Source organism: Egretta garzetta, unplaced genomic scaffold, assembly GCF_000687185.1.
Source record: "Egretta garzetta isolate BGI_Z169 unplaced genomic scaffold, ASM68718v1 scaffold91, whole genome shotgun sequence".
In the NCBI taxonomy this organism is placed as follows: domain Eukaryota; kingdom Metazoa; phylum Chordata; class Aves; order Pelecaniformes; family Ardeidae; genus Egretta; species Egretta garzetta.
The window spans coordinates 1652887-1677169 of NW_009258661.1; the positions used below are offsets into that span (position 1 = coordinate 1652887).

General features: G+C 46.2%; 1 protein-coding gene across 1 annotated transcript in view; it reads left to right on the forward strand.

Moving 5' to 3' along the window:
- The window catches only part of ADAMTS9 (ADAM metallopeptidase with thrombospondin type 1 motif 9), a 90232-nt gene that overhangs the window by 48899 nt on the left and 17050 nt on the right, over positions 1-24283 (forward strand). The window contains exons 23-30 of the mRNA XM_035903798.1: positions 661-780; positions 2550-2654; positions 2800-2967; positions 3165-3449; positions 4102-4263; positions 4852-5028; positions 19141-19308; positions 24256-24279. Of these exons, the coding sequence (XP_035759691.1) occupies positions 661-780; positions 2550-2654; positions 2800-2967; positions 3165-3449; positions 4102-4263; positions 4852-5028; positions 19141-19308; positions 24256-24279 (1209 nt within the window). The remainder of the gene's footprint in view (positions 1-660; positions 781-2549; positions 2655-2799; positions 2968-3164; positions 3450-4101; positions 4264-4851; positions 5029-19140; positions 19309-24255; positions 24280-24283) is intronic.

A 24283-nucleotide genomic window follows, 5' to 3' on the forward strand; every position in this document is an offset into this window, starting at 1 on the left:
CCCAAGTGTGTAGCTTTTTACTTTAAAAAAAAAAAAAAAAAAAAAAGGGGCAACAAACCCAGACTAGTTGTCCCAGTCAGACTTATTTCCCATCAGCAAAATTATTCATTAGCTGCTTGTGCTACCATGGGGCTGCACAACCGGTTTTAAAGGAGGGATACAGTGTGGGTTCTAGCAGACTGGATTTACTGTGTGCAGCACAGTCAGTTGTTTAAGTGCTCGCACCTTCCTTCCCGAGAAAGCAAGTGAAGCGTGCAAGCAGACTAGTTGTCCCAGTCAGACTTATTTCCCATCAGCAAAATTATTCATTAGCTGCTTGTGCTACCATGGGGCTGCACAACCGGTTTTAAAGGAGGGATACAGTGTGGGTTCTAGCAGACTGGATTTACTGTGTGCAGCACAGTCAGTTGTTTAAGTGCTCGCACCTTCCTTCCCGAGAAAGCAAGTGAAGCGTGCAAGGCTCTGGTGGGAGCAGTGAATTAAAACTTTGACCTAATTTAAAGCTGAAATGCATGAAGTGGAGAGAAACCAGAAGGGAAGCTGGGTTTTATTTTTGCTGCTCATGCTGCGTGCCTAAACACAGGCTGGGCTGATTAGTACTTTCTAACAGAAGCATCCCCTCAGACCCAGCATTTCTTTCTCCTGCCTGTCCTCTCTCAGTGCACCATGACCTGTGGCCAAGGCTACCAGATGAGAGCAGTGAAGTGCGTCGTGGGCACCTACGTGTCGGTGGTGGATGATAACGAGTGTAATGCCGCAACCAGGCCAACAGATACCCAGGTAAATCCTGCTGTCCTATCTCCATCTTTTGCCAGCGTGCATATGGAGGCACCCAGGTTGTGGCTTTGGGGGATGTCTTGCTGCAGCAAAGGCTTGTCCTGAACGTCACCCCATGCAGAGCAGTATCTTGGTCTGCTAGATGTCTGTTGGAGAGGTGCAGCGCAGCATCTCATTTTGGTAGAGATGGGACAGAGAAGCTGTATTTGGGGAGTTCCCATCCAGACCCTTTCTATGTGGTTAACCTTCTGCTCTGAAGCGCCAGATTGCCAAAAAGGCAATGGACAGCTTGTTACAAGGGCATCAAGACTTCATGGGGTAAAGATTACCTTTGCTTATGCTTTATATCCATGGAGCTCTAGTTATAGGGTGGGATGTGTGAGGGGCTGTCCAGATTCAGAGCTAAAGCTGGGCTCTCAGAGCTGGTGAGCCAAAGAAGTGGCAGTAGATGAATATGGGAAGACAGCCAGAGAGCAGAAGGGTACACCTCCTTTGGCTTGCTTGGGGTCTGGGATGCTCGGCTGCAGTCTGGGCTCACTTGGCTGCAGGACAGTTGCTGTGTGGTCCTAACGATGACCAGGGGCCATCATTTCTTGTCTGCTGCACGTGACAATATAGCGTACGCGCCAGCTACAATTTCAGACACATCCCCCCGGATGGATAAATTGAGAAATGTTGCACGCCCTTTGCAAATTTGCTGAAGAGGCTTTCCATGCTATGTTCGCTGGTGCTTGGAAGCAAACATGTAAATTCCCATTGCAAGCAGAGAATGTGCCCATGGTGTCTGAAGGAGCTGAATAAAGCAGAACATTACCATCTATCTGTCATCTAGGGAAGTCGTAGTGCTGATGCCCTGCCCAGCTTTGGTCCTGCATGACTTCACAGAGTTTAACTAAGGCCACAACATTTAGGAAAGGGCTGTTTTTCCCATGTATGGAGACCAATTGCACTGCAGTCAAGGGGTAGCAAACCTACTTGTCGTCAGCCATTGCCTGGTATGCACATCGCCAGTCTAAGTAAAATCACAGCAATGCGGAAATCATTTGTGCCATTTGTCAAGAGCCGGTCTCTCCCTTGCGGTGACGATCAGTATTAATTTCCTTTTTGGCCGTGACTACTTGTAGGCTCACAGAGTAAAGTCATGGCTATTCATCATTTCTGTTGCCAGACCTCCCAGGAGGTCCAGACAGGACCAGAGCCCCCCTGTTAGGCACCGTACCAAGACTGAGCAGAATGACATGCCTGTCCCCAAAATCTTGCATGCTTAGTGTGTGGTGAAGATCAGCACGTGGATATAGGTGGTCTGGTGGGCTGCAGGGAATCAAAGGGCTGCAATCAGCTCAGCAGCAGAACCTTTACTAAGTGGGCTGCAGGTCTTGCACTGAAGGAAGGGAGCTTTGGAGGGAGATAAAGTTGCTGCTTTGCAGATGTGTGTTCATACCAGAACTCTCTTAATGAACTTTCATCTTTTGCCTCAAAAACATCTGGTTTTAATGCATGGAGATGGCACATGGTTATGGGGATTCCTATTGTAGAGTGCCGAATAAGTCAAAAATCCACCGAGGTTCTGCATACCCTCAGGGTATTCATACCAAGTTTTGCTGATTCAACAAGAGGATGCAAGGAGAAAGCCTGCCAACACACAAGCATGCAGGTCGTGGATTTTCAAGACGTTGTGCATTGTTGATAATTACATCGGAGAGGAGGTGGTTTAACTGAAACATCTGCAAATTCTTTATTTCCCTCTTTTCCCTCCTGTATTTCATGCATAGGACTGTGAAATAGCAGCATGTCCTCCCCATCCAAATAGTCCCGAAGCCAAGAGATCCATATCAGGCATTCACAGGACGCAGTGGAGATTTGGATCCTGGACACCAGTAAGTGTGTACCGTAATAGTTTCCGGATTATTTTACAGTAGACAGTGTGGTATTTTTAAGTGCATTCAACCAACTTCTCATTCCAAAGCCCTTGTGATATGTATCAGGGAACTTTCTAGTGGAATGCTTGTTGCTCTTCCCTAGTGCTCCGCAACGTGCGGGAAGGGTACCCGGATGAGATACGTCAGCTGTCGAGATGACCAGGGCTCAGTGGCCGACGAGTCAGCTTGTTTCCACCTCCCGAAGCCGTCAGCCACAGAAATGTGCACCGTGACGCCATGCGGGCAGTGGAAGGCCTTGGAGTGGAGCTCTGTAAGCATCGCGCTGCCTCTTGCAGGAAAAGCCTTATAGACCTCGTTGCTGGAAAAGTGTTTCATTAATCTGTCACACTTGCCCTTTTATAACTGGGGAGATGAAGGTTTTCTGCTGTTCGTTATTAGCAATAGCTGTCTGCCTGATTTCCAAAGCTGGAAAATGTGACTGTGTCTCCTTTTCCCACTGTAATGCAGTGCTCGGTGACTTGTGGTCAAGGTAAGGCAACGCGACAAGTGATCTGCATCAATTACAGTGACCAGCTGGTGGATAGGAGTGAGTGCGATCCAGATGACCTCCCTGCCACCGAGCAAGACTGCTCCATGTCTCCTTGTCATCCAAACAGCCATGACTACGGCAGGCCCATCCACCCTTTCCTCTATCCGGACCATCGCCTGAAACTGCACCCTGGAGGCAGCCCAAACCAAAACCGTGCACATATACCAGGAGGCAATCAGTGGAGGATTGGTCCTTGGGGTGCTGTAAGTGCCCTGGTTTTCTTATTATTCTTGGGTTGGGTTTTTTTTGTTTGTTTGTTTTTTTTCTGGGCTAATCCAGGCTTTTCTTAACATCACCACAGAGGGAAGAGGGACCCTTCTCCCTACTTTCTGCTCTCTGCTCACATGACCAGTAGGGTGCAGGCATCGCTTAGCCTCTCATCAGCCTCATATCTCCAAGGTCCTCCAGGCAGAAAGCTGACGGCATCATTTACCATGAGGCAAAGGCCAACCTCTGCTTCTGAACCGTCTGCTGGGACGTTTACAGCTGCGCAGAGCGGTTGCCAAAGCACAGCAGAGCCTTAACGCCAGCTGCTCTCACCCCAGCCAGTTGGTGATGCTTGTTCATGGAAATCCCTAAAGGGAATTAAGCACAAATGGGATGTCAAACATTGCATTAAAGGCAGCAGGGATTACTCACCTGCTTAACACTAGGCTCGTGTTTATTTTCTTTGCTTAGTCAGCACCTAAGCCATTGCACTGCTTTTAGTAATAGCTGGGTTTTGAAGTTAATAATGCCTGTTAGCTGTATTAAATTTCTAGTGGTACATTCCCACGGTGCAAGGCACCGGGAATGAGCTGGGAATGCAAAATTATTCCTGGACTCAACAGAGCCACGGGCAATTGTGTCTTCCAGTGCTCTAGCACGTGTGCGGGGGGGTTCCAGCGGCGGGTCGTGGTGTGCCAGGATGAAAACGGATACACCGCAAATAACTGTGATGAGAAAAGCAAACCCATGGAGCAGAGATCGTGCGAATCTGGCCCCTGCCCTCAGTGGGCTTATGGCAACTGGGGAGAGGTGAGTGCATCATTCATCCTGGGCTCCCGGCGCCGGGGAAGGCTTTCATTAGTGGGTGACTGAAAAATGGGAGAAGAGGGAGATATTGCGGTGACATTTATTAGAAAGATTGGAGCATGAAAGGCAGCCTCTGATAAATGAGCGAACCCTAGCAACTGCTTTGGTGGTGTTTTCCTTTCCATTTCTCATGGGAAAATTTTCTTCCCAGGTAAAAGCAAATTCTACAAATGCAATTTTTTTTTTCCTTTTTAAGAGAAGTTTAAGTAAAGGCCTTTTTTCTTAATAAAAACACTGCTCCCTTCTGAAAATTTGTCTGAGGGGAGCAATTAAGAGATGTGACCCTCCAGCATCATGTTGGGTCTGGCAGTATCTTTGTGGAGCAGCACAAACAGCTGTGGGAAGAGAGAAGCTGAAGTGGCTGATGCCGTGTCTGAGGCTCCTACGGCATTTGGGGGGAGCTGGCCGGGGTGGGTTGGTTGGGAACAGAAACAACCAGTGGGTCTTGAGAGGTGCTGGCGCTTCGAGTGACTGGCTAGCAGTGGTTTTGCTGCCCAGATGGTGATTGCTGTGTCCTCTGCTGAATTCCAGTGCACGAAGCCATGCGGGGCAGGGACGAGAACACGGCTGGTGGTGTGCCAGCGCCCTAATGGAGAAAGGTTTACGGATCTGAGCTGCGAAATCCTTGACAAGCCCCCGGACAGAGAGCAGTGCAATGTGCAGGACTGTCCTAGAGATGCTGCCTGGAGCGCTGGTCCTTGGAGCTCGGTACGACCATAAACTCTTTCTCTTTGTGAACCGTTTTGTGGATATCCCGTAACAACAGATTTTAATTTGCTTCAAACCAAGGTGCTAATGCTTCGTGTCTTAAAACTGCACTTAAAGAGGATTATTGACAATATATTCAGAATAACACCTGTTCAGGAAGGGCTTACGTTAGGGGAGCTCGAGTCCTTTAATTTAAAAGGCACTTTCTGCTAAGTACCCACCTTTGTCCATTTTATTACACTCTGCGAGCACTGTGCATTGTGAGTCTTGGTTCTCACTGAGTTCTTTGCATATAGATTTAAACCTGGCATTTAAGCAGCACATTTCCATTGAAGTTAAAATTGTCCGGATATTTAATGGTAATACTGCACTGTGCACCTACTGGTTTACCAGTCGCGTGTTCTCTGCCAAAAGCAAGATGACGGGGGGAAATTGTGTACCAAATTGCATCAGCTCCCAAGCACGTACAAGTGTGTGTAGATGTGTGTGCGTGTCCCTACCTGCCCCCACACACAGCTATATAGGAACGCGTGTGCATTCACACCCGTGCTCCGTTTCTGTTCCCATGTATGTGTAATATGAGTGTGATGCACTGTGCAAAGGCATCTGTAAGCTATTCTCATGCATCTCTCTGGTTCTGGAGAGTTTTTGTCTGGCCTGATCTCCAGCTGCTGCTCTAGATACCATTAAGTCAGCAAGGGATCAGCAAGGTGGTGGAAGGCTTAAAACCCTGGGATTTTTCTAATGACAAAATAGGGTTTGGAGCAGAGGTGTCTTACACTGCTCCTTTGCCGCTGGAGGAGTCTGCTACAGAGATGCTCTTGCGAGGGCAGAGCCACCCTGAACCGGGGGGCTGGGATGCTGTTTTGGGTCCCACAGCTTTGAAATTCTCCCTGCCCAGAGCAGCACCTCCTGCTCAGCGCAGAGCCCCGGTGTGCAGCACGGGGCTGAGCCCTGCGCCAAGGCGAGCGCTGCGCTTCTGGCGCACTGGAAACCATGGACCTGCCGGTTTTGGAGTGGCCTTCAAACAAATGTCGACCTTTATTGTGTATTTTGTTACAAAAGCATTTGAAGAAGATTTTAAAAAAAAAAACCAAACCAATTAATCTGACTCAAAAGCACTTTATAGGAAAAGAAAAAAAAAAAAAAGGTGGGGGGCCTGTTTGTAATGTATTTGACTTCCTTAATTGTCATGGTTTGAAAAGTCATCTTGCTAAAACGTAACCGCACTCTGGTTTCTGCGGGTGCTTTCAGTAACGCGGATGCCTTCGGTAACACTCCTCAATATTTTTACCATACCTCAGTGAGTTATGCAATAGCCATAAAACTGCTGACCTGGTGTTTATACGGTGCTTTACCAGTACAAGGGACAGTGATATGAAATATTTCATTTGAGGTGCTAATGTATCACTTGTACGCTGATATAGTTGGTGCTAAAAATGAGCGGGGTGAGCTAAGGAGAGCTAGCAACCCGTGCGGCGGCTTCCCCGCAGAATTACCGGCTGGGAGCTGCTGCCAACCTTTGTTACCTGTGCTGGACCATTTGCAAGAACCAAAGGTGTGGACAGAGTTGCGTTGCGTTTTGGTGTCGCTCAGCGTTCAGCCTCTTCCCAGCTGTTCAGGAGCAGGCTCCAGGGCTCTTCTGTGTTGGAAATGCAAGATGCAGTCCTGGGTTTGGGTTGGTTTTTTTCACCCAGGAAAAATTCCCTCGACCCTTATACTAAGTCGTATTAACTTTGGTGGGTCGTCCCTTGCTCGGTCTCCTGGGAGCGGGTGGGATGTCTGGCAAACGGGCGGAGGGCAGGGGCATCCTATCCTGCCCGCAGCATCTCCTCCCACCTGCCCGCGGGGCTGGCAGCCCCCCGGCCTCCCAGAGGTGAAGGGGCTGCAGAGCTGAGCCCCGGTTGTTGCCACCAAGTGACTTGGATTCTTCAGGTCTTATTACCGAGGTGTCATTTGGCTCTGACGTAGGGGACCCCAGAGCTGTTTGAAGACTGAATTGTATCTATGGGGTCAACAGGGCTTCGTGTCCCTCCTGCAAAATACTCCCCATATATGTCTACCTCGTGCTACTACTGTAGGTAGTAACGTCCAAATTATTTTTCTTTAGTGTGGTATCACCTGGATTTGCTTTAGCTCTGTCATTGGTTGCAAACACCTTTCTGTAGCTGTACATACTTCATCTGTTGGGATGGAGTGTCACTACCATATTTTTTTGGTCACTTTTGAAACAAGAGTATAGTATTAGCTGAAACTTTTCAGCAGTATGGATTTATGTATTTATGTAAAAGTGTATTTATTTTTCCAATATTGTTATTTAATTTTATATAAATATTGCATACATTTACAATGTTTAATGTTAATGTTGAACAGTGAAAATTAAAGACAAGTAGAATGTAATCATAAATGAATTTGTATAATGATTTCTTGAGTCTTTTGCTAAATTAAGAGCATATACTTAGTTTGGGTAACTTTTACTAAATTTTCTGAAATGGTACTGCAATATTCCATCATTTGACTCGCTTTTATTTTATTTGCTTTGTTCTCCAACAGAAACTGTCATTCTCAATAATTAAACACCACAGTTAAAAGTGTACGAGTTATAAAGTTTGGATAACTAATTTCTTGCAAACATCTGATTGGCTTAGCTTCACTCAAGTGAAATTAGTGCTACAAAATACAGACAAATTAAAGCAGAGAACGCCTGAAGAGTCCAACCCTCTGTCCTCAGGCGAAATTCCACTGGGATTTTACACAGTAAACAAGTGATTTTATCTGGCTGGTTAAATCCAGGTTTTAAAGAGGTAATTAAATGAATAAACAGATTCTGTATGTAAATGATAATTTTCTAACAGGAGACTGGTGAGATGCCTTGTCATTATAATGTATGTTCAAAGAGGACTAAGAGGAGGTGACACTTTTATTTCCTTGTTTATTTAAGAACATGTATTTAAACACCGCAGAATTGTACGCCGTGTGATAGACCTGACCTTTTAATTAAAATAATGCTTTAGAAAACATGCAGAGACTGTCACCAGGATACAGAGAGTGTTTTTTCTCCTCTGAATGCCTTATGGTATGACCGCAGATCTCCATACATGCTCTCGAATACCGAGAGGAAATCTCGCCATGTTCTCCAGAACGAGGGAGATGTTCACAGAGTCTAACCCATCGCTTCATGTAAAGCCCGAGGCTGAACCCACTTCTCTGGGAGCAAATCTGCTCCTTGCACTAATCTCTGTGAAATTTTGAGTTTGCCATAATACCCAGCTGTATCCTGACGCAATTTATGAATAATGCTGAATTCACTTGTCGTGGCCTTCTCATTCTTTCCGCGTTAGGAAATGGGCGCAGATAAGGTAAAACAATTATATCTCACAGCGCCCTGCCCTGGGCCGGTCGGGTGAGTCCTTTGGGCTTCGCTGCAGCGGGACAGTGATCGTGTGGATTTGACCTGTGGAAAACGAGTGGGTGGATGGATGTTTGGGTGTTGGTTTGTTTTTTCTTCCTAGAGAGTATTACAATTTAAAAAGTAATCTGCTTTGTCAAGTACTTATCGCTCTTGGGTATCAAAAGTTCTAGCTGCTAATGCAATGGTTGTGTAGCTCTTAATGCCTGCAAAACAGCAGCGTGTGCTTCCCACCTCCTTATCGAATAGGCAGAAATGCTGGTATCTTTGAGGGCCTTTTGATCTAACGGTGAAGAATTGGAAGCTTAGTGTAGAATAATTAGAATATTAGCTGGCTAAGCCCCAAACTCTGTTACTGTCGATGTGAATTCAGGTTTGGGTTAAGACAATGATGCCGTATCCCCGTAGCCAGAGCTGGAAGCTGCTGGCACCGATGGCTCTGCAGGGCTCTTTGGCAGCACACAGGGATGCAGGTAGCAGTGAAGGGGCTCCGGACTTGGTGGGAAGCAGGAGGACTCTGTGTCGGGGAGGAATTTTAATCTTAAAATTGGTGTCAATGGAAACTTTGGGTTATTTGTATTTAATTCGGTCAAAGCCCCAGCGCATTGTTTACAGAATGCCTTCCCCATGAAGCTGGCTGAAAATAGGCTGTTCAACAGCAATATTCTCCATGTCGTTGTTCTGATAATATTCTTAGCAGGCAGGATGTCAGCTCTTGCTAAGGCAGAAGTGATAACCAGGGGCAGATTTGGTTGCAAGTGTGTATAAATCTGCTGTTCTCTTCCTCTCTTGTGCAGAAAATGAATTTGCTGTGACAGCAGCATTACTGCGCAGCATAGGATTCTTTGCACGTGTTTTTGCAATGACAAAGCCATCCTTAAAAATGAAGTGATAGGCACGTTGAACTTCTCCAGTCACTCAGTGATTCACGTTGCTTTTTCTGTCCTTCATTCATATGATGTTGGTTCAGGCACTGAGACTGCGGCAGCAAGTCTGTATTTCTCCATAGTGCCAGGCATTATCAGAAAAGTAATAAAACCAATCCTACCCTGAGAGCCTGTGGGGGAAGGACAAGTGTTGCGGCAGCAGAGGAAGGCTGCAGGTATGGTCCCAGCACCCATAACCCCGGCAGAGGGATGCACTGGGTGGCTTGCATGCCTTTAGAAAAACAGATGGAAATAGATGCCTTAGTGAAGATTGAATAAAGCTGATCCAGACCAAAATGAGAACTTGGTAGCCTATGGATATCCCCAGCCATCTGTCTGAAGCTGTCTCTGTCTCAGAGCTGTTTACTGTATGCTTAGGCTGGCCCACCAAGGCTGTTGTCCCTCCTGGGTTCCTGGCTGTCTCCCCTCTAGGATCACTCAGACCGACTGACTCCAGGGACTGCCGGTTTGGTGTGCTGAGGAAAGGCAAGAAGTTGTCTGGTTTGGTTCCCTGGTCTTTGACAGTGCAGACCTCTTTGCTTTTGTTTAAAAAGGCAAACCAGACCCGTTTCAGCCCTTCCTCATGCCCCCTGCTGTGTGTGACCTGGCATGAGCATCCCATCACCAGTGCCCAGCTTCAGCCACCCTCCAAAACTGCACGTCCCTGGGTGATAGCTGGGATGGGCAGAGCTGTGCCCATCTTACCATCCAACTATTCACTGTCTTGTGCCCTTCTTGGACCTCATCCCAGAGGGTAAATGCAGTTGGGATTGTGTTTGTAGAGTTCCAGCCCGTTGCTTCTGCAGGGCAGCAATGATGGATGCTTCTGTGGCTCTGTCCTCAGCTCAATGCCCACCATCCCTGCTGGGACTCAGAGCCACAGCTGGTGGCTCTAAGCTGGTTACAGGTGGGTGAAGCCAGTGGTGCCCAGTTGCCTGGCAGAGGAACATCACTTCATTCTCTCTTGCTACTCTAAAATCTCCAATTTTTATTTTCCTTTCCATTTTTGTGGTTTGCCTATCATCACCAGGTATCTTTCATTGCCACTTCTGTTTCTCCTTAAATAAGGAGAACTATATAGATGTACTTTTGTTATCGAGTCTGCTGTCTCCTGTTTGCTAGTGTTGATGCTCCATGAGCATGAAAACAACCGTGGAAGCCCATCTGCTGCACTGCAGGTGGGGGACCACCCTGCAGCACCACGTGCTTAACACTGTGCCTGTACTTAAGTGCTGCTGGATCGCAGCACTGATGTCCTGCAACTTAATGCTCAGCTGTCACAATCCACGCTCCTCCCTTGCAGGCACCCATTAGTCTTGGCACCCGTTGTGATCTGACCTGGTGGTTAAATCTCGTGTCTTTTAGTCTGATGGAGAAGTGAAAGGAGTGTCCCCTCTAACCTCCCTTAATCCCATGACCGAATGCTGGGGAAGCACCAGGGCAATGAGCTGCAGAGCATGGCCGGTCTCCTCTGCTCTCCTGCCACTGCTAGCACAGACGTGAGCTGGACCAGTGGTTGCACTCAGGAAGGTTATTTTCTTGTATCTTGAAACTTTTCTTATTCCCCCGCCCCCAGATGTTGCATCTTTCCCCCAAGTTCCTCAGTGCACTTTCCCAGTCAGGGCAGGTAGGTCCATTAGTATTCACTGATGTTTCTTACCATGTGTAGTCCAACCCAGGTTTCTGTCCTAACTTACTGTAAAATACTTGCCTCTCTCCTCCCAAAGAAGTACCGTAGCCATTTGGCTGCATTTGGACCTGATTGTGGCCTTTCAGTACCTAAAGGGGGCCTATAGGAAAGATGGGGAAAATCTTTTTAGTAGGGCCAGCTGTGACAGGACAAGGGGTAATGGTTTTAAACTAAAACAGTGTAGGTTTAGACTAGATATAAGGAAGAAATTCTTTACAATGAGGGTGGTGAAACACTGGAACAGGTTGCCCAGAGAGGTGGTGGAGGTCCCATCCCTGAAAGCATTCCAGGCCAGGTTGGACAGGGCTCTGAGCAACCTGATCTGGTTAAAGGTGTCCCTGCTCACTACAGGGGCTTGGACTAGATGACCTCTGGGGGTCCCTTCCAACCCAAAACATTCTATGATTCTATGATTTGGTGTGCCTCCGTGGTTGCCTTCCTGCACCTCCCCTTGTAGGCATTTGCTCGATGAGATGGTCTCCGTCCAGGCTGCTCACGGCTGGCCTGAGCTTGCCCAACAAGCCGTGGGACGGCTGCGGAGCAGTGGCTGGCTTCAGTCTGGCTTGGCCCATCCATGGCTGCTGGCTTCATAAAGGCTACAGGCCTCCTATATACACACATATGCACATGCTCACATGCATGCAGGAGAAATAAAGCGACAAATACCAGGGCAGTTGCTGGGAACATTTGTCTCCCAAAGCGCTGGCTTTGAGTGCAGCAGCTGAAATGTGCGTCAGACTGCAGGAGACGCGTTAGAGCGGTAGCGTGCTTTCAAGGATGAGCTGTGAAATTCAGCATCTTCAGGCAGACCCCTGAGCGGGCCCTGGGAGGTCAGCCTGCATTTTTTTGCCCACGTTCAAGCTGTGTACCCCAAACTGCAGTAATTGCTGTGGCTCAGATCCTATGGATTGCAGCATTTAGAAATGAGGATGTGTGATGATGAGGGACACTAAGCACAAAGACACTTGCTCTGTTTCTAACTTTCCTGGTGACTGATCTGTGCAGTCATTAAGGAAAACTGATGTAGTCAATCTTGTTCCAAAGGCACTTAATGCTCTATTCATGTTTTAATTTTTACTCGCTCACAGGGAAGGCGAGTGAGCCAGCAGCATGGATGAAAATCTGTCTGATGCCCAAGACCATATGCAGGCTGACAAAACCAGTATTTGATCCCTAGTGCATTAAGCCAAGATTTTTCTTTATAAATCTGGGGAGCAAGAAGCAGCCCAGTGCTCCTACAAACCCCCGGTGTGATGCACGCCTGTGCAATGGGGCTGACGTTCCTTGGAGAGCTCTTTGCTTTGTCTTTCACTCCATCGACACGGAGAAATCCTGTTCTTGAACGGGACTTCTAAATGGCATTGTAATACAACTGTTCACTGAACACATGAAGTGTTGGTTAGCCTGGGCTGCTTGCTGCTTCAACTGCTGCTTTCTTAGAAGTGCCACAGCATGGAAAATAGGCTTCATTGGTGCCTTCCCGATCCCGTTATGGGTCCTTGGGTAGCTCGCGCATCTCCTCCTAACTTGAGGAAATGCCATCTAATGCCTCCTTCCCCGGAGAGACCTGCAGTGGCTAGCTGGGGGCTTTTGCTGGTTTGTTGTCCAAGTTAAATAGGGTGGAGCAGGGCAGAGAGGCAGCTTTTAAGGCAGTTTTGTGTGTTGGCAACCCTGCTGATTTCTGCGCCTGGTGAAGTCTTTGTATGGGATGTAACAACGGGGCAGGGGAAAGAGGGGGAGAAGGTGCTACTTCTTAGGCAGACACCATAGAAGAGGAGATGCATGGCTTCTCCTCCTGCTGCAGTTCCCTGCTTTTCTCACATGTATCCTGTGGCTTTCCCAGCCCAGGGAAATTATTGTATTGACTTCAGTACTCACAGCCTTACATCTTGCAGGAGTTAAAGAGCCCAACACCATCCTTTCCTCTGGGGCAGTCTGTGCTGCTGGAGGAACAGGCTCCAGACACACCAGTGTCTTCTTTCTGCTGCAGCAATGCATCAAGTTGTACCCTTCTCTTTGAGAAATTCCCCCTTTTTTTCCTCTTTTTTTTTTTTTTTTTTTTAAACCTGTTATGAGACATCATCCCAGGTCCCTGGCCAGTCTCTGTAGCTTGATTTGGCAGCAGAAAGGTGAAGGTTTAGCAGATTGCTTTATTTCTCCCTCTTGCAAATAACCACCTAGGGAAAGTCTGTGCCTTTGCCCCAGAGCTGAGGGCAGAGCAGCCGGAGACCCCCATACGCTGCCCCGTGAGCCAGCGCGGGTGTTCACCCGTGCCCGGGGCGAGGAGCGCTCCTCGGGGACACTGGGGCAAAGCTTACTCTTGTGCACACCCAGGGCTGCCCTCTGGCTCGGGGTGGGCTCCTTGGGATGTTTCCACAGGGGCTCTGGACAATGCTCACAGAACTTGGACCATATGCTCCAAATTCCCTAATGTTCATGGTTTGTTTGTTTGTTTTTTTTCCCCCAATCCTTTCATTTCCCTGGGAAGTCAGCACAGATTAAGCATTTCTAAAGCCTCTTCCAAACTGCAGTGCAATGCTCTGGTTTGTTCTACTCAGGTCTCTGGTCCACTTCCCCTCCCTTGAATGTAGAGACCACTCTTCCCTTTTAAAGGTACAGAAAGCGGATCTATTTTCTGGCCTCGTACCAGCTAAAAATCACCATCACCGTGCACTCTGGGCAGCTGTGTGCATTAAGGTATGGCTCCCTCTTACAGTTTTGCAGGGAAGGAAAGCCCAGCTGGGTGAATCCTGCCCTGCGCCCCACGTTCCAACCCTGTGGGCATGGTCTTCACGCTGTGCCAAGGCAGCCAGGTGTGAGACCACGCCAAAGGTGGAAGGAACAAGGTTTCAAAGCAGCTAGGAGCAAATATTTCCTAAATATCTCCTAAAGCACTAGAGCCACTGGAGAAACCACAGCGTGGAGCTGCCCCCTTGTTTTAAGCCTGTTGTTTGTCTCGCTGAATCCAAAGGAGTTACCTGCTAAAATACCTTGCTGTTGTGAAGCTAATCAAGTTAGTTTGGATGCCGCAGAGCCTCTGTCACTGAATAACACAAAGGCTCAGGCGTTTTAAGACCTCTAGCAAAGGTTCAGCTGGCGAAGCACGATCCAGGCTTTCCTTGGTGGTTTGTCTTCTGATGTCCTTCGTGCTCGAGAGACTTCAGAGGTGCAGATGTTACACGGCTGTGATTTCAGCACCTGATAGCAGCAGCGTGAGTTATAGGTAGAGCTGATGCAGACTAATAGGATGCTGAAATGGAACTATGAGGGTGTGTGGTTGGGCTCTGCTCGTAGCTGGAGAAGTTTGCTGACATCCAGGAGCACGGCCCCTCACGGAAAGGGGGTATAAAGCATTGTAGGGCTCCATCGTTTTTCTGTTTTATTTCATCGAGCACATGTTTCAGCTCAGCTTGTTGGAAAGGATGAACGAGGGCTTACTTACAAGCACTTACTTTCCATATAATCCTTAATGTGTGGAAATCTAAACCTACAAGGATTGATTTTAATTTCCTCCAAAAAGTTGCTCCTGGCAGAATCTGATAAAGCCTTTTTTAGCCTAATTCTTCCCAGCCCCTAGCCCTGCCCTGGTGAGCTATAGAGCATACTTATCTTTGGGAATTCATTTGGTGATCACCGCAGCTTGCATTCATTATCTCAGATACCTCCCAAATCGTAGGCTGATGCACAGGGGCCTGGAAAAGTGGTCTGACAGCATTTTCTGAAACTTTTCACTTTTTAGGGAGAATGTCCCCGGGTTCTTGCTGGTGGTTTGCTTTTCTGCCCCCACGTTGAGCTGCCTGTTCAGCGCAGAAGGTTAAGGAGAAGCAAAGCTGCCCCATAGCTCTTGACTGCTCCGTGCTGCCGCTTTCTTTTCACCAAGAGTTGTTTATTTGTGCCCAGGGAGGTTGAGTCCTTTCACTGCCAGACCCACCTTGCCCCCAGCCTTCAGCCTGGCAGTGGCACAGCCCTGAGGGTCAGAGGAGGATCAGAACCTGGGCCCAACCAGCCAGAAATTTTGTACATATTTTTAAGAGCTTTTGGGGTACATATTTTGTTTTTTACCTGCTGCCAGCCCAGTGACTCGAGTAGCAGCCTTTCTATGTTAGAGAGGTGTTAATGAACAAGATGTACCCTCACCTTCCAGAACGTCGGAGTAGGAAACGCAGCAAGGGTTGGTTTAAAGCAATTTGCACATACTTGGTAAAACAGAATGATCTTCGTCATTCCTGAACTCTGAAACAGAAAACGAATTTCTGTGGAAACAAAAACACAAGCTTGCCGCTGCGCTGGAGCAGACTGATGCATTGCAGGAGAGATTTAGCATAGTGTTCTGACATTTCTGGAAACAGTTGATATGGAAATATTTTTGTTGTGTTTATTTAAACTTTTTTTCTTGCATTTATTTAAGCTAGGCAGTAGTATATTTATTTGAAAAAATCAGCAGCATGCCAATCCCCAGTTCTTGGCATCTTAACAAAACTACTCATGCAATAAACGTAATACCCTTAAATCTGTGCTCAGATGCTTTGATCCTAATGCTATTAGGAAAGTCCCTTTGTTCTTATTCTCTATGTAAAGCACCAGGTGTGACTGTGGTAGTTTTAGGAGATAATAAAGATAATGACAAGAGGAAGGTTTACATGAGTCTTTAGTGTAATGGCTATAGCTGGTTTTTGAAATAGTACTTCTCTACTATTTTATGTGCCACAATCATCTTGGGGGTTTTTTTAAGAAACAATACAATGTGTTGTTTTCACGCCATCCTCCAAGCCTGGCTGTCCTCCCAGGTTCACCCAGGGGTGCTATGTGTTGCCGTGTCTCTACCACAGGCTGGCAACAGCATTTCAGAGACATGTTTTCAAGCACTCGAGGGGAGGGAGAGGTGGGTAGACCATGGGCATGCCTAAATGCATGGGATTCTCCACTCTAGGAGGTGGGTGAGTGAAAAAAGTCAATACAGTACCTTGGCTACACCTTCAGGGCTGGTTCCACAGGTGATTAAAGCCAGTAGAAGTCTTTCTGTTGACTTCAAAGAGCCTTGGATGAGGCTGCTATTCCACAGAGAGCCACCCGTCTATCCCCAGTACTTTGAGGTATTTTCTACGGGAGGTGGGGGATAGGAAAGGAATCAAGAAAAAGAAAGAGGGATATGAAAGGAGTGGTTTTATCTGTGCTTTTCAAATGTTTTAAAGAAAGCAAGGTCAAAGCTTGCCTCACTATGGCGCTGTTATTGATAGATACTGAAAGCAGGCAGCAGCGTTTGCAACGATTGAGAGTTCTGCTAATGAAATACAAAGTTTCTCCGGGATCCGAAATAAATGATGAGGCTGATGGCAGTAGCGAGGTGTATTGCTTCCCTAAGTCATGTGGCGTTGAGACAAAGTCCATTATTAAATTATTTTCTGCATGTGGCTCACATATGCTTAAAACCTATGTGCCAAATAAAAGTTGGAAATACCTGAGATGAATTAGAAGGCAGTTATGAAGTAGATTCTTTGCAAAAGAATTTTCAGTCTCTGGTACTTGGCTACATTAGATTATTCAAGCTCTCTTTTCTGCCAGTGCAAATGAGATCATAACTCACATGTGCATGAAAGCAAATGAGAGGTTTAGATCTAAAAATGCACAGCTGCCTAACTCTGATTTATATTACAGACAGCCATAGAAATTGTTAATTCAAGAGTCTTGGGAATTACGTTTAAGTAATAACAAAATTAGGCAAATTATGCCTCAACCTCTGAGTGCACCAAGGTATGCATGCAGTCTTCTTGTTTGATGGTGGGATGGGCGAGAGAAATGTCAGAATCAGGCTCCGGGTCAAAGTTAAGCAATTTGGAGAAGGGGGATAACAATTTTGGAAATGACTAGTGCCATATTCATTGTGAGTTCAAGTATTTATCAACCAGCTTCAGGTCCCCAGAAACGTCCTTGCGTTATTGCACAATGGGGTTATTCCTCCTTTAGAATAAGTAGTATTTTTTAAATTAGAGAAAAGATGCACTTGGCTGTACTGGCTTGGGATGCGGGGCAAGATCAAGTGTGTGAATTTGCTCTTTAGCTTTGGGTCTCACAGTAAAGTGGCATCAACCTGCATGGAGGGCGCTTACTGAGGAGCACTTGAATTTTTGCTAAAGTGTCATTGTTGGCCTTTAGTCCAAAGGTAGTAAATGGATGCAAGTATCGGAAGTTTACAACTGGCTTTGGTAGGATTTGACATGTCCCTCTTGCTGTTTATGTTCGTTGCCTGGGGAGAGATGTAGAAAGAACGAAAAAATGAACTTCTGACGAAATTTGAAGGCTTATAAAATTGGGTAAGACTAACTCAATCCTTTTTCTGTTGATCCTGAAGAAAAAAGTGACAGTTATGAATCTGGGTAACTCGTGAAAGTCTTATTTGAAAACAACGGACAGCAGTTCCTCTCTTTCTCAGCACAAGGTCGAATGCTGCTCTTTGGGGTTTTTAGCTTATCTTGAAATTGGAGTGGGGCTCAGGAAAACTCAGAGGTGGTCAGCCCTGCTGCAGGCTCCTCCAGCTTCCCACCTCTCACGGAGGAGCATCATTAATGGCCCTCAAACCCCATTGACCGCAAGGGACTTCAACTACCTTCTGGCAATCTGTAACGGGTTTTGCAGCAGGAAAACAGCCTTTTTCAGGACATCGCTTATACAAGCTTTTAAGCAGCAATGTCTGATCTTAGGAGTTACATCCATTTCTCTGCATGTTGGTCCGAACCTTTCCGTTTTGGAGCAAGTTACTGCTCTCTCGCTGGTTCTTTGTGTACCTCTTAACACAATAGGGGCTGAATGAGTTGGAAGTAGTGCTGTAATTTAAAATAATCATGGCTGTCAATGCATATGCCAATTTCTATTCTAATGGATCTTCCAGAGCTGCTACATATATAAATCATAGGTTTTTAGGTTTTAAATATATTCATAGGCTGGGAAGAGCTTGGGCTGTATTTTATTTCTTAGGAAATATACTGGTGGAGCGGCTCCAAAACGAGGAAGAAGCTGCATTTCTGAAAAGAAAGCAGAACGTTTTATATTGAGAGATGGTTGAAACAGTGTGTTTGTGCTCGAGGATTAAACCAGGATGCCTGTGACATAGCATGTAATGACTTGCATAACATGTAATGAAGAAATTGAAGCTGAGTCTCTGGGTGCATCATGCTGAGTAAGAGGCTTGTTCTACACGAAACTGTCATATTAAATTCTTGTCGTGATTCCAGACCCCTTTGATTCCTAAATCTTTTGGAGGAGACTAATCTGAAATCAAAGTGAAGTTGCTTGGGGTTTGCATGCCAGAAGTGGTCACATTTGAAAAAGTTCAGTGAACCTGCAGAGGGAGGTTGAAATTAGTTGCTTCACTACAAAGCTTACAGCTAACATACCTGCTGATTTGCTTTTTGCTTTGATTCTTCAGGCTCTGCCTTCTTGCCACCTTCTGAGTTGTTTTCAAAATGCATAAATCTTAAGGATGAGCACGTCCTCGTTTCAGTCTGTTTAGTAAAAGAAAAAAAAAAAAAGGAAAATCAGTCTACATTAGTTAAAAAGCCTTGAGCTTTAATACCAAAGACATGGAAAGACTGCATTTTTCTCTTCTGCCTTGTCCTTTGTGGAGTTATTTCCCTCTGTGAAGGTGTTATCGTGCTTTACTCTCCTGATTTACCAACATTTGACCTCCCTTTGTACCCAGGGAGATGGAAATGGTTCCTTTCAAGTTGTTCTAAGTAGGTATTGAAGGGTCCTGCCTTCATCCCTGTAAGATGACCCTCCTCCTTTGAAAGGAGCCAAGAATCCGGCCTGTTATCCCTGCTGAATGTCAGACGCTTTCTCTGTTTTGATATTGGCATTTTGGGGAGCTTTGACCAAGAATATCATGCAATATTAAGCGCAAATGGGAGCATTTCCAGCAGTTATGTTCTGCCCTTCTGTAGCCCCCTCAGGCTTTGTGTAGGCTGCCGGTGGGGCTGGGGATGCGCTTTTTGGTCCAGTAAAAAGAAAATACCTTGGATAGCCGTGGCCCCCGTATAACTGTGTAGATGGCCCTGCATGAAAGCTGATTTGTTCTTACTTTATATTTACAGTGTTCTGTCTCCTGTGGAAGGGGCCAAAAGCACCGCAATGTGTACTGTTTGTCAAAGGAAGGGAGGCATGTAGAAGAAGATTATTGCAAGCACCTTGCTAAACCCAATGTGCAAAAGAAATGCAGAGGGGGCAGATGTCCGAAGTGGAAAGCAGGAGATTGGGGACAGGTGAGATGCTTTGTATACCCTTTTACACCCTTTGATATTCCTCCTCCATCCAATTGGTTAGAAGCTGGTTTTCCCATCACTTCTGTCCTCTTGAATTTTTCAAGGGTAAAAGTTTTGGGCCAGATCCTCAGGTGGCATAAAGCAGTGTAGCTTCATGGGTAGCAGTGGAGCAGCACTGATTTGTACCAGCTGAAAAGATGGCAACTTGCTTTTATTATCTGACTGGAAGCAGATTTCTTAGTGTATGATATTCAAGAGAATCTACTATTTATTCATGGTTTTAATATAGTTATTATTTAACTATGTCAAATCCCAAGCAAAACCTTCCTTAGTTTCAAGAAATCTGAAGTTATTTTTATTATCAGCTTCCTGGGAACACCTAAAGAAAAATCCAAGCTGTTGATTAAAAATGCTTTTCGCTACCTTTTGTTTCTTAACAAGCTCATCAGTTAATTTTGCTTCATTAAAGTCAGACACTGATGCATAGACCAGAGGCTGCTGGAAATGTGGAAGTGCTTGGAGTTATTAAGCATCTTGTTTGCTGAAAGCATAGCTTGAATCCTTGTTTTCCTGAAAATAAGGTCTTTGTCATCACCGTGAATCTGCTGCATCACATTTTTAGCTCTGAACCTTGCTTTTCCCTCTACCTCATTAGTGTACTAATCAGCAGTATTATTGAAAATCCCAGACTAAATGAACTGTTACTTGTAAAACATCATGTTCTCTTGCGGTCTGTCTTCCAAATTAAGGTACAAAACACCAATTCTCACTGTACGCAAGATCCCTGAAAGATAAACCATTAGCATCATTTCAGGCACCCATGCAAGTGTTAGGACTAGGACAGCATACTCTTGTTTAATGTCAACATTTTAAAAAGACAATAAACCCATTGATGTTCTATGATTGTTTTCAGACTTGTATTTTTTTTTAATGCCTACCTTTGCATTTGTAGGATAGCAGTATTTGCCATGACGTGTGTGAAGGGCTAAGTGTGCCTTCACCATGGAGGTGAGGTCTGGCTCCTCTACCCGAGGTACGGCTGGGAGCACCCAGGTAGCCCTGTGAAACGCACAGCACTGCTCCCATACTGAAATATTATTACCTTTATTATTACCTTTATTACCTGCAGGGCTTAAACCTCAATTTTATACAGGAAGCTAGACGGAAAAGAAACGTGAAGCCGTTAGATAGTCTTGTCATATCCAATTTGGACCTTATTTAAAGTGACTGCTCCTGAAAGCAATTTTTCACAGCTAATAATTGTAAACATAATAATGTAATGGTCTGTCAATCGTGTTAAAATACACTAATGTTAATTGATAAAAGTGTTTTAAAATTCCCAACATTCTACTGTGCAAACAGAGTTAATTTTATGCAAGTGGAGAAAGAAACCCAAGTTAATAGGAGGATGAGGTGATTTATGGCCTAAGGTGATCTCTTGTGACTAGGCAATTAAGGAATATTTGTATGCTGATGGGAAGAGTAAGAACAGGCAGAGCATTTCCAGCTTGCAGGGTAGCTGCTCAGCCCAGGTCCCTGATGCTGTATGTGCTCAGCCAGCCGGCATCTTGCTTGGGGAAAAAATAAAGGGCTGGAAACACCCATTCTGCAATATCAAACTGGGCTTTTTAAAGGCTTTGCGAAAGAGTTAATGCCTCCGAGCCAAGGTGGATTTGGGTGCTGAACTTCTCATGAAGACTGTGAAACAGGCAGGGGTTTAGCACTCAGGGTACCCAGTAGGTCAGGATCTAAATGGACACAGAAGTTCCGTGTCACCTTTCCCATCACCGGTGACACTGTTGAAAATAGGGAGCCATGATCAGTTTGCTCTTAGATCCTATCGAAAAAACTTTCTGAAGGCCTAATTGCCTCCGACAGATAATCCCGAAGCTGAGCTGCTGTGAGCTGAGTGCCTTTTGTCCTGGGTAAACCAGCAACATTCTGCATGAGAAATAAGGCAAGGTTTTCCCATTAGAGTGCATCCTTCTTGTCACCATATACACACGGGACCTGTTGCATGTGCCTTTAGGGTTTTTTTCTTTTCCTTTTGGGAAAAGGAATGATTAAAAAAATCAGGATTAAAAAAATTCAGGAATAGTTTAAAAATTAATCCTAGCCAGTTGAGCCAAGTGCTCCGCTCCCAATTTTTTTTTCTCTCTGGATGTTTTGAATACAGAGGCTGGGTAATTCTTTTCTTGATTGTTATGAATCCACTTTACTGCAGCAAAGCATTTTTAATGTATCTGTAATAATCAGAAGGGAAGAAAAAAGGCTTTCTCTCCAAGTTTTAAATGTGTTTGTATCTGCACTGAAATGTCAGATTTAATGTGTTTGCATCCTGTAAGTAGTATCAATTGTGGCCATTTACCTTTCACTTAGCAAAAATACCAATATTTATTCTGCTATTTGGTATTTTCACATTTCAGTTACAGGCTGAAATCCAGCCCTGTCTAAAACCGCAGGTAGAGTATCATGTAGAGCTTCTCCATAGCCGAGCTGGGGCTTGGCAGTTTGATGATTGACTTTCTCAGTGGAGAAAGGAGCACTCCTGGGAAAACGTATAGACTCCACAGAAAGGACAAACAGGCTGCCTGGCTTGTAGCAACCCATAGGGGAATGTATAAGTACAGCACAGACTGGCTGCCCCCAAACTGAGTATCTTCTGGCAGTGTCAGCAGGCTGTATTTCCCCAATGTAGACACAGGTTGGCTGACCAGTATTCTGGATTAAAATAGCCAGGATGAGAATGGTGCTAAACCCCACCTTTTCTCGCCTCTGTGGCAGAGCATACTGGGTGTTATTTTGAAGCCAGCCATAAATCCAGGCAGAGGCACAGCCCTGCAGAAGCACCGTGCAGCAGGAGAGGGAGGGAGATGCCTCCATCTGCTGGGAAAACTCCTGTGGCCCCAACTCCCCAACTTTTTGCCCAAGCCGGGCACCGCTATTGCCCCCTCCTCAGCAGGGCCCCGTGCCCTGGCAGCAGCTGTACCCAGTGTGGCCAGGTCAGCCACACTGCAGCCCTCCTGTGGCCCCGGGGCCGGGCTCACCTGTGGCTCCATCTCCTCTGGCCGGGGCCACTGCAATCCCTGTCTCCCATGCTGTGGCTGGGTCGCACCGTGGCCACCCTGGGCATCTGGCCCACCGGCTGCACTTAGGAAGCCCATCCAGCTAGGGAAAGCCTCCCCTACGTACACTCTTGCAGTTAGTCCAAGGAAAAGCTCCTTGCTTGCATGCTCACTTGCCGCAGGGGAGTTCAAATCTCTTCCACGGGATGGTCCGGGACTCAGTTGGTGTGCAGCACTTATCCTCATGGGCTTACGTGCAGGCAAAGATTCACCCTAAGTGCGCAGCAGGATGAGTCTATGGCTTTGCCCTGTGCCATGCTTTGCCCAGCACAGCCAGGGACCAGCCACCCCCTCCCCAAACCCACTCTGCCCGGGTGTCACATGCAGCGCAACCCCCTGTCGAGGAGCCACAGCGTGACTTGCTCTCCCTTACCATAACATCCCCAGGCATGTGCTTTTTAGGTGGGTGATAAATGCAACCCAAAAGGTGTTTTAGAGCGTGGTATGCATCCTGGTGTATATGTTTCTCCAAGTTTGTGGCCATTACTCTGATTAACCGTCCCCCAAGGAATGCGTAGGACAAATAGCGCTGTTAATCACGGGGAGGCAGCGCAGCATATGGGAAGCATTTGCATCACCAGTGACAGAAATCTCACTGCTACTCTCAAAAGTTACACAAAAAAACCTCCCACCCTCTTACAAATACTTGAAGCCAGGCAAATATTCACAGTCAGCTTTTCTTTGGTCCTCTTGGCTTTACAGGACGTTTGGATAGTAAAGCAATGGAGTGTTACAGAAGAATACTCTGCAGAAGAAAGAATTGCTTCCCCGTTAGGCACTTAATTCCCTGCCTTAAGATGGCTCGCTTTTATGGGTATTGCAATAATGGGCTGTAAATTTGTTTTCTTAGTTCCTGATGTATTAATAAGGTTGCTTATATTAATCGTTAATTCAGAAAATGCTTAATCGTAATAGCTGTGTCTTAAACGCATACCTTTGATTTTTACATGCTTTCTTCTATAAATGCAAATTCTTTTTATTCCAAATCTATATCATATACTTGAAGATTTAACCAGGAAGAATCCATACCAGCAAGAAGTTAAGGACTGCTAAACGTATTGCAGTGTGCAGTCACAACAATAAGAAGTGTTGCGAGAAAGAAAACCCAAGCGGTTAAAAGCATTGTAGTGTAGATAATAATTTGAAGATGTCTGAGAAACTCAGGCTTTTCTTGTTGTGCCTAGGAGTGGGGAGAAATATGCCCACAGTGTAGGAAATGTGCCCGCAGTGAAGGAAATGTGAAATGCAGTTAATTTAAAAAAAAAAAACCACATTTATTTTCACAAACTAAGAGCGTGCCCTGGCTTGTGTGCCTGTGCATGTTTCGATGCATGCTGAAAGAAATCCCAGCTGTATCATACCTTTGCCTCTCTCTTGCTCCAGACTTTCTTCTATATAATTCAAGTTTGCTTTTCATTAAAGTCCACCCCAGTGGCACTCGTGGCATTTGATATATTTTGAACTATTACTTTTTTTGAGCCGAGTGCCTGAGAAGTAATACGCAGAGCCTTGCCGGCGTGTTGCAATGGCTTAGCAGTGCCGCTATCTCCGCAGGTTTTTGCCATACAAATCCTGTCTGGGAAATCCTGACCCCACTGAAGCCAACAGCAAAAATTCCCGCGGGCTTCAGCGGAGCAGGGATTTCAGCCTGTCTGCTCTGCCCTTGCAAAATCTTCCCCTCGCGCAAAGAGGAGACTCACCTGGGAGTTTCAGCGCCAGCGTTAGGGCATTGCTATCGCTGCCGCTGAGCACAGAGCAGAGGGTGAACCTTGGGCACTTACCGCGACGGGGACCGCCACTCACCTTTTGTCCCTTCCTCCAGTGCTCGGTGTCCTGCGGCCGGGGCGTCC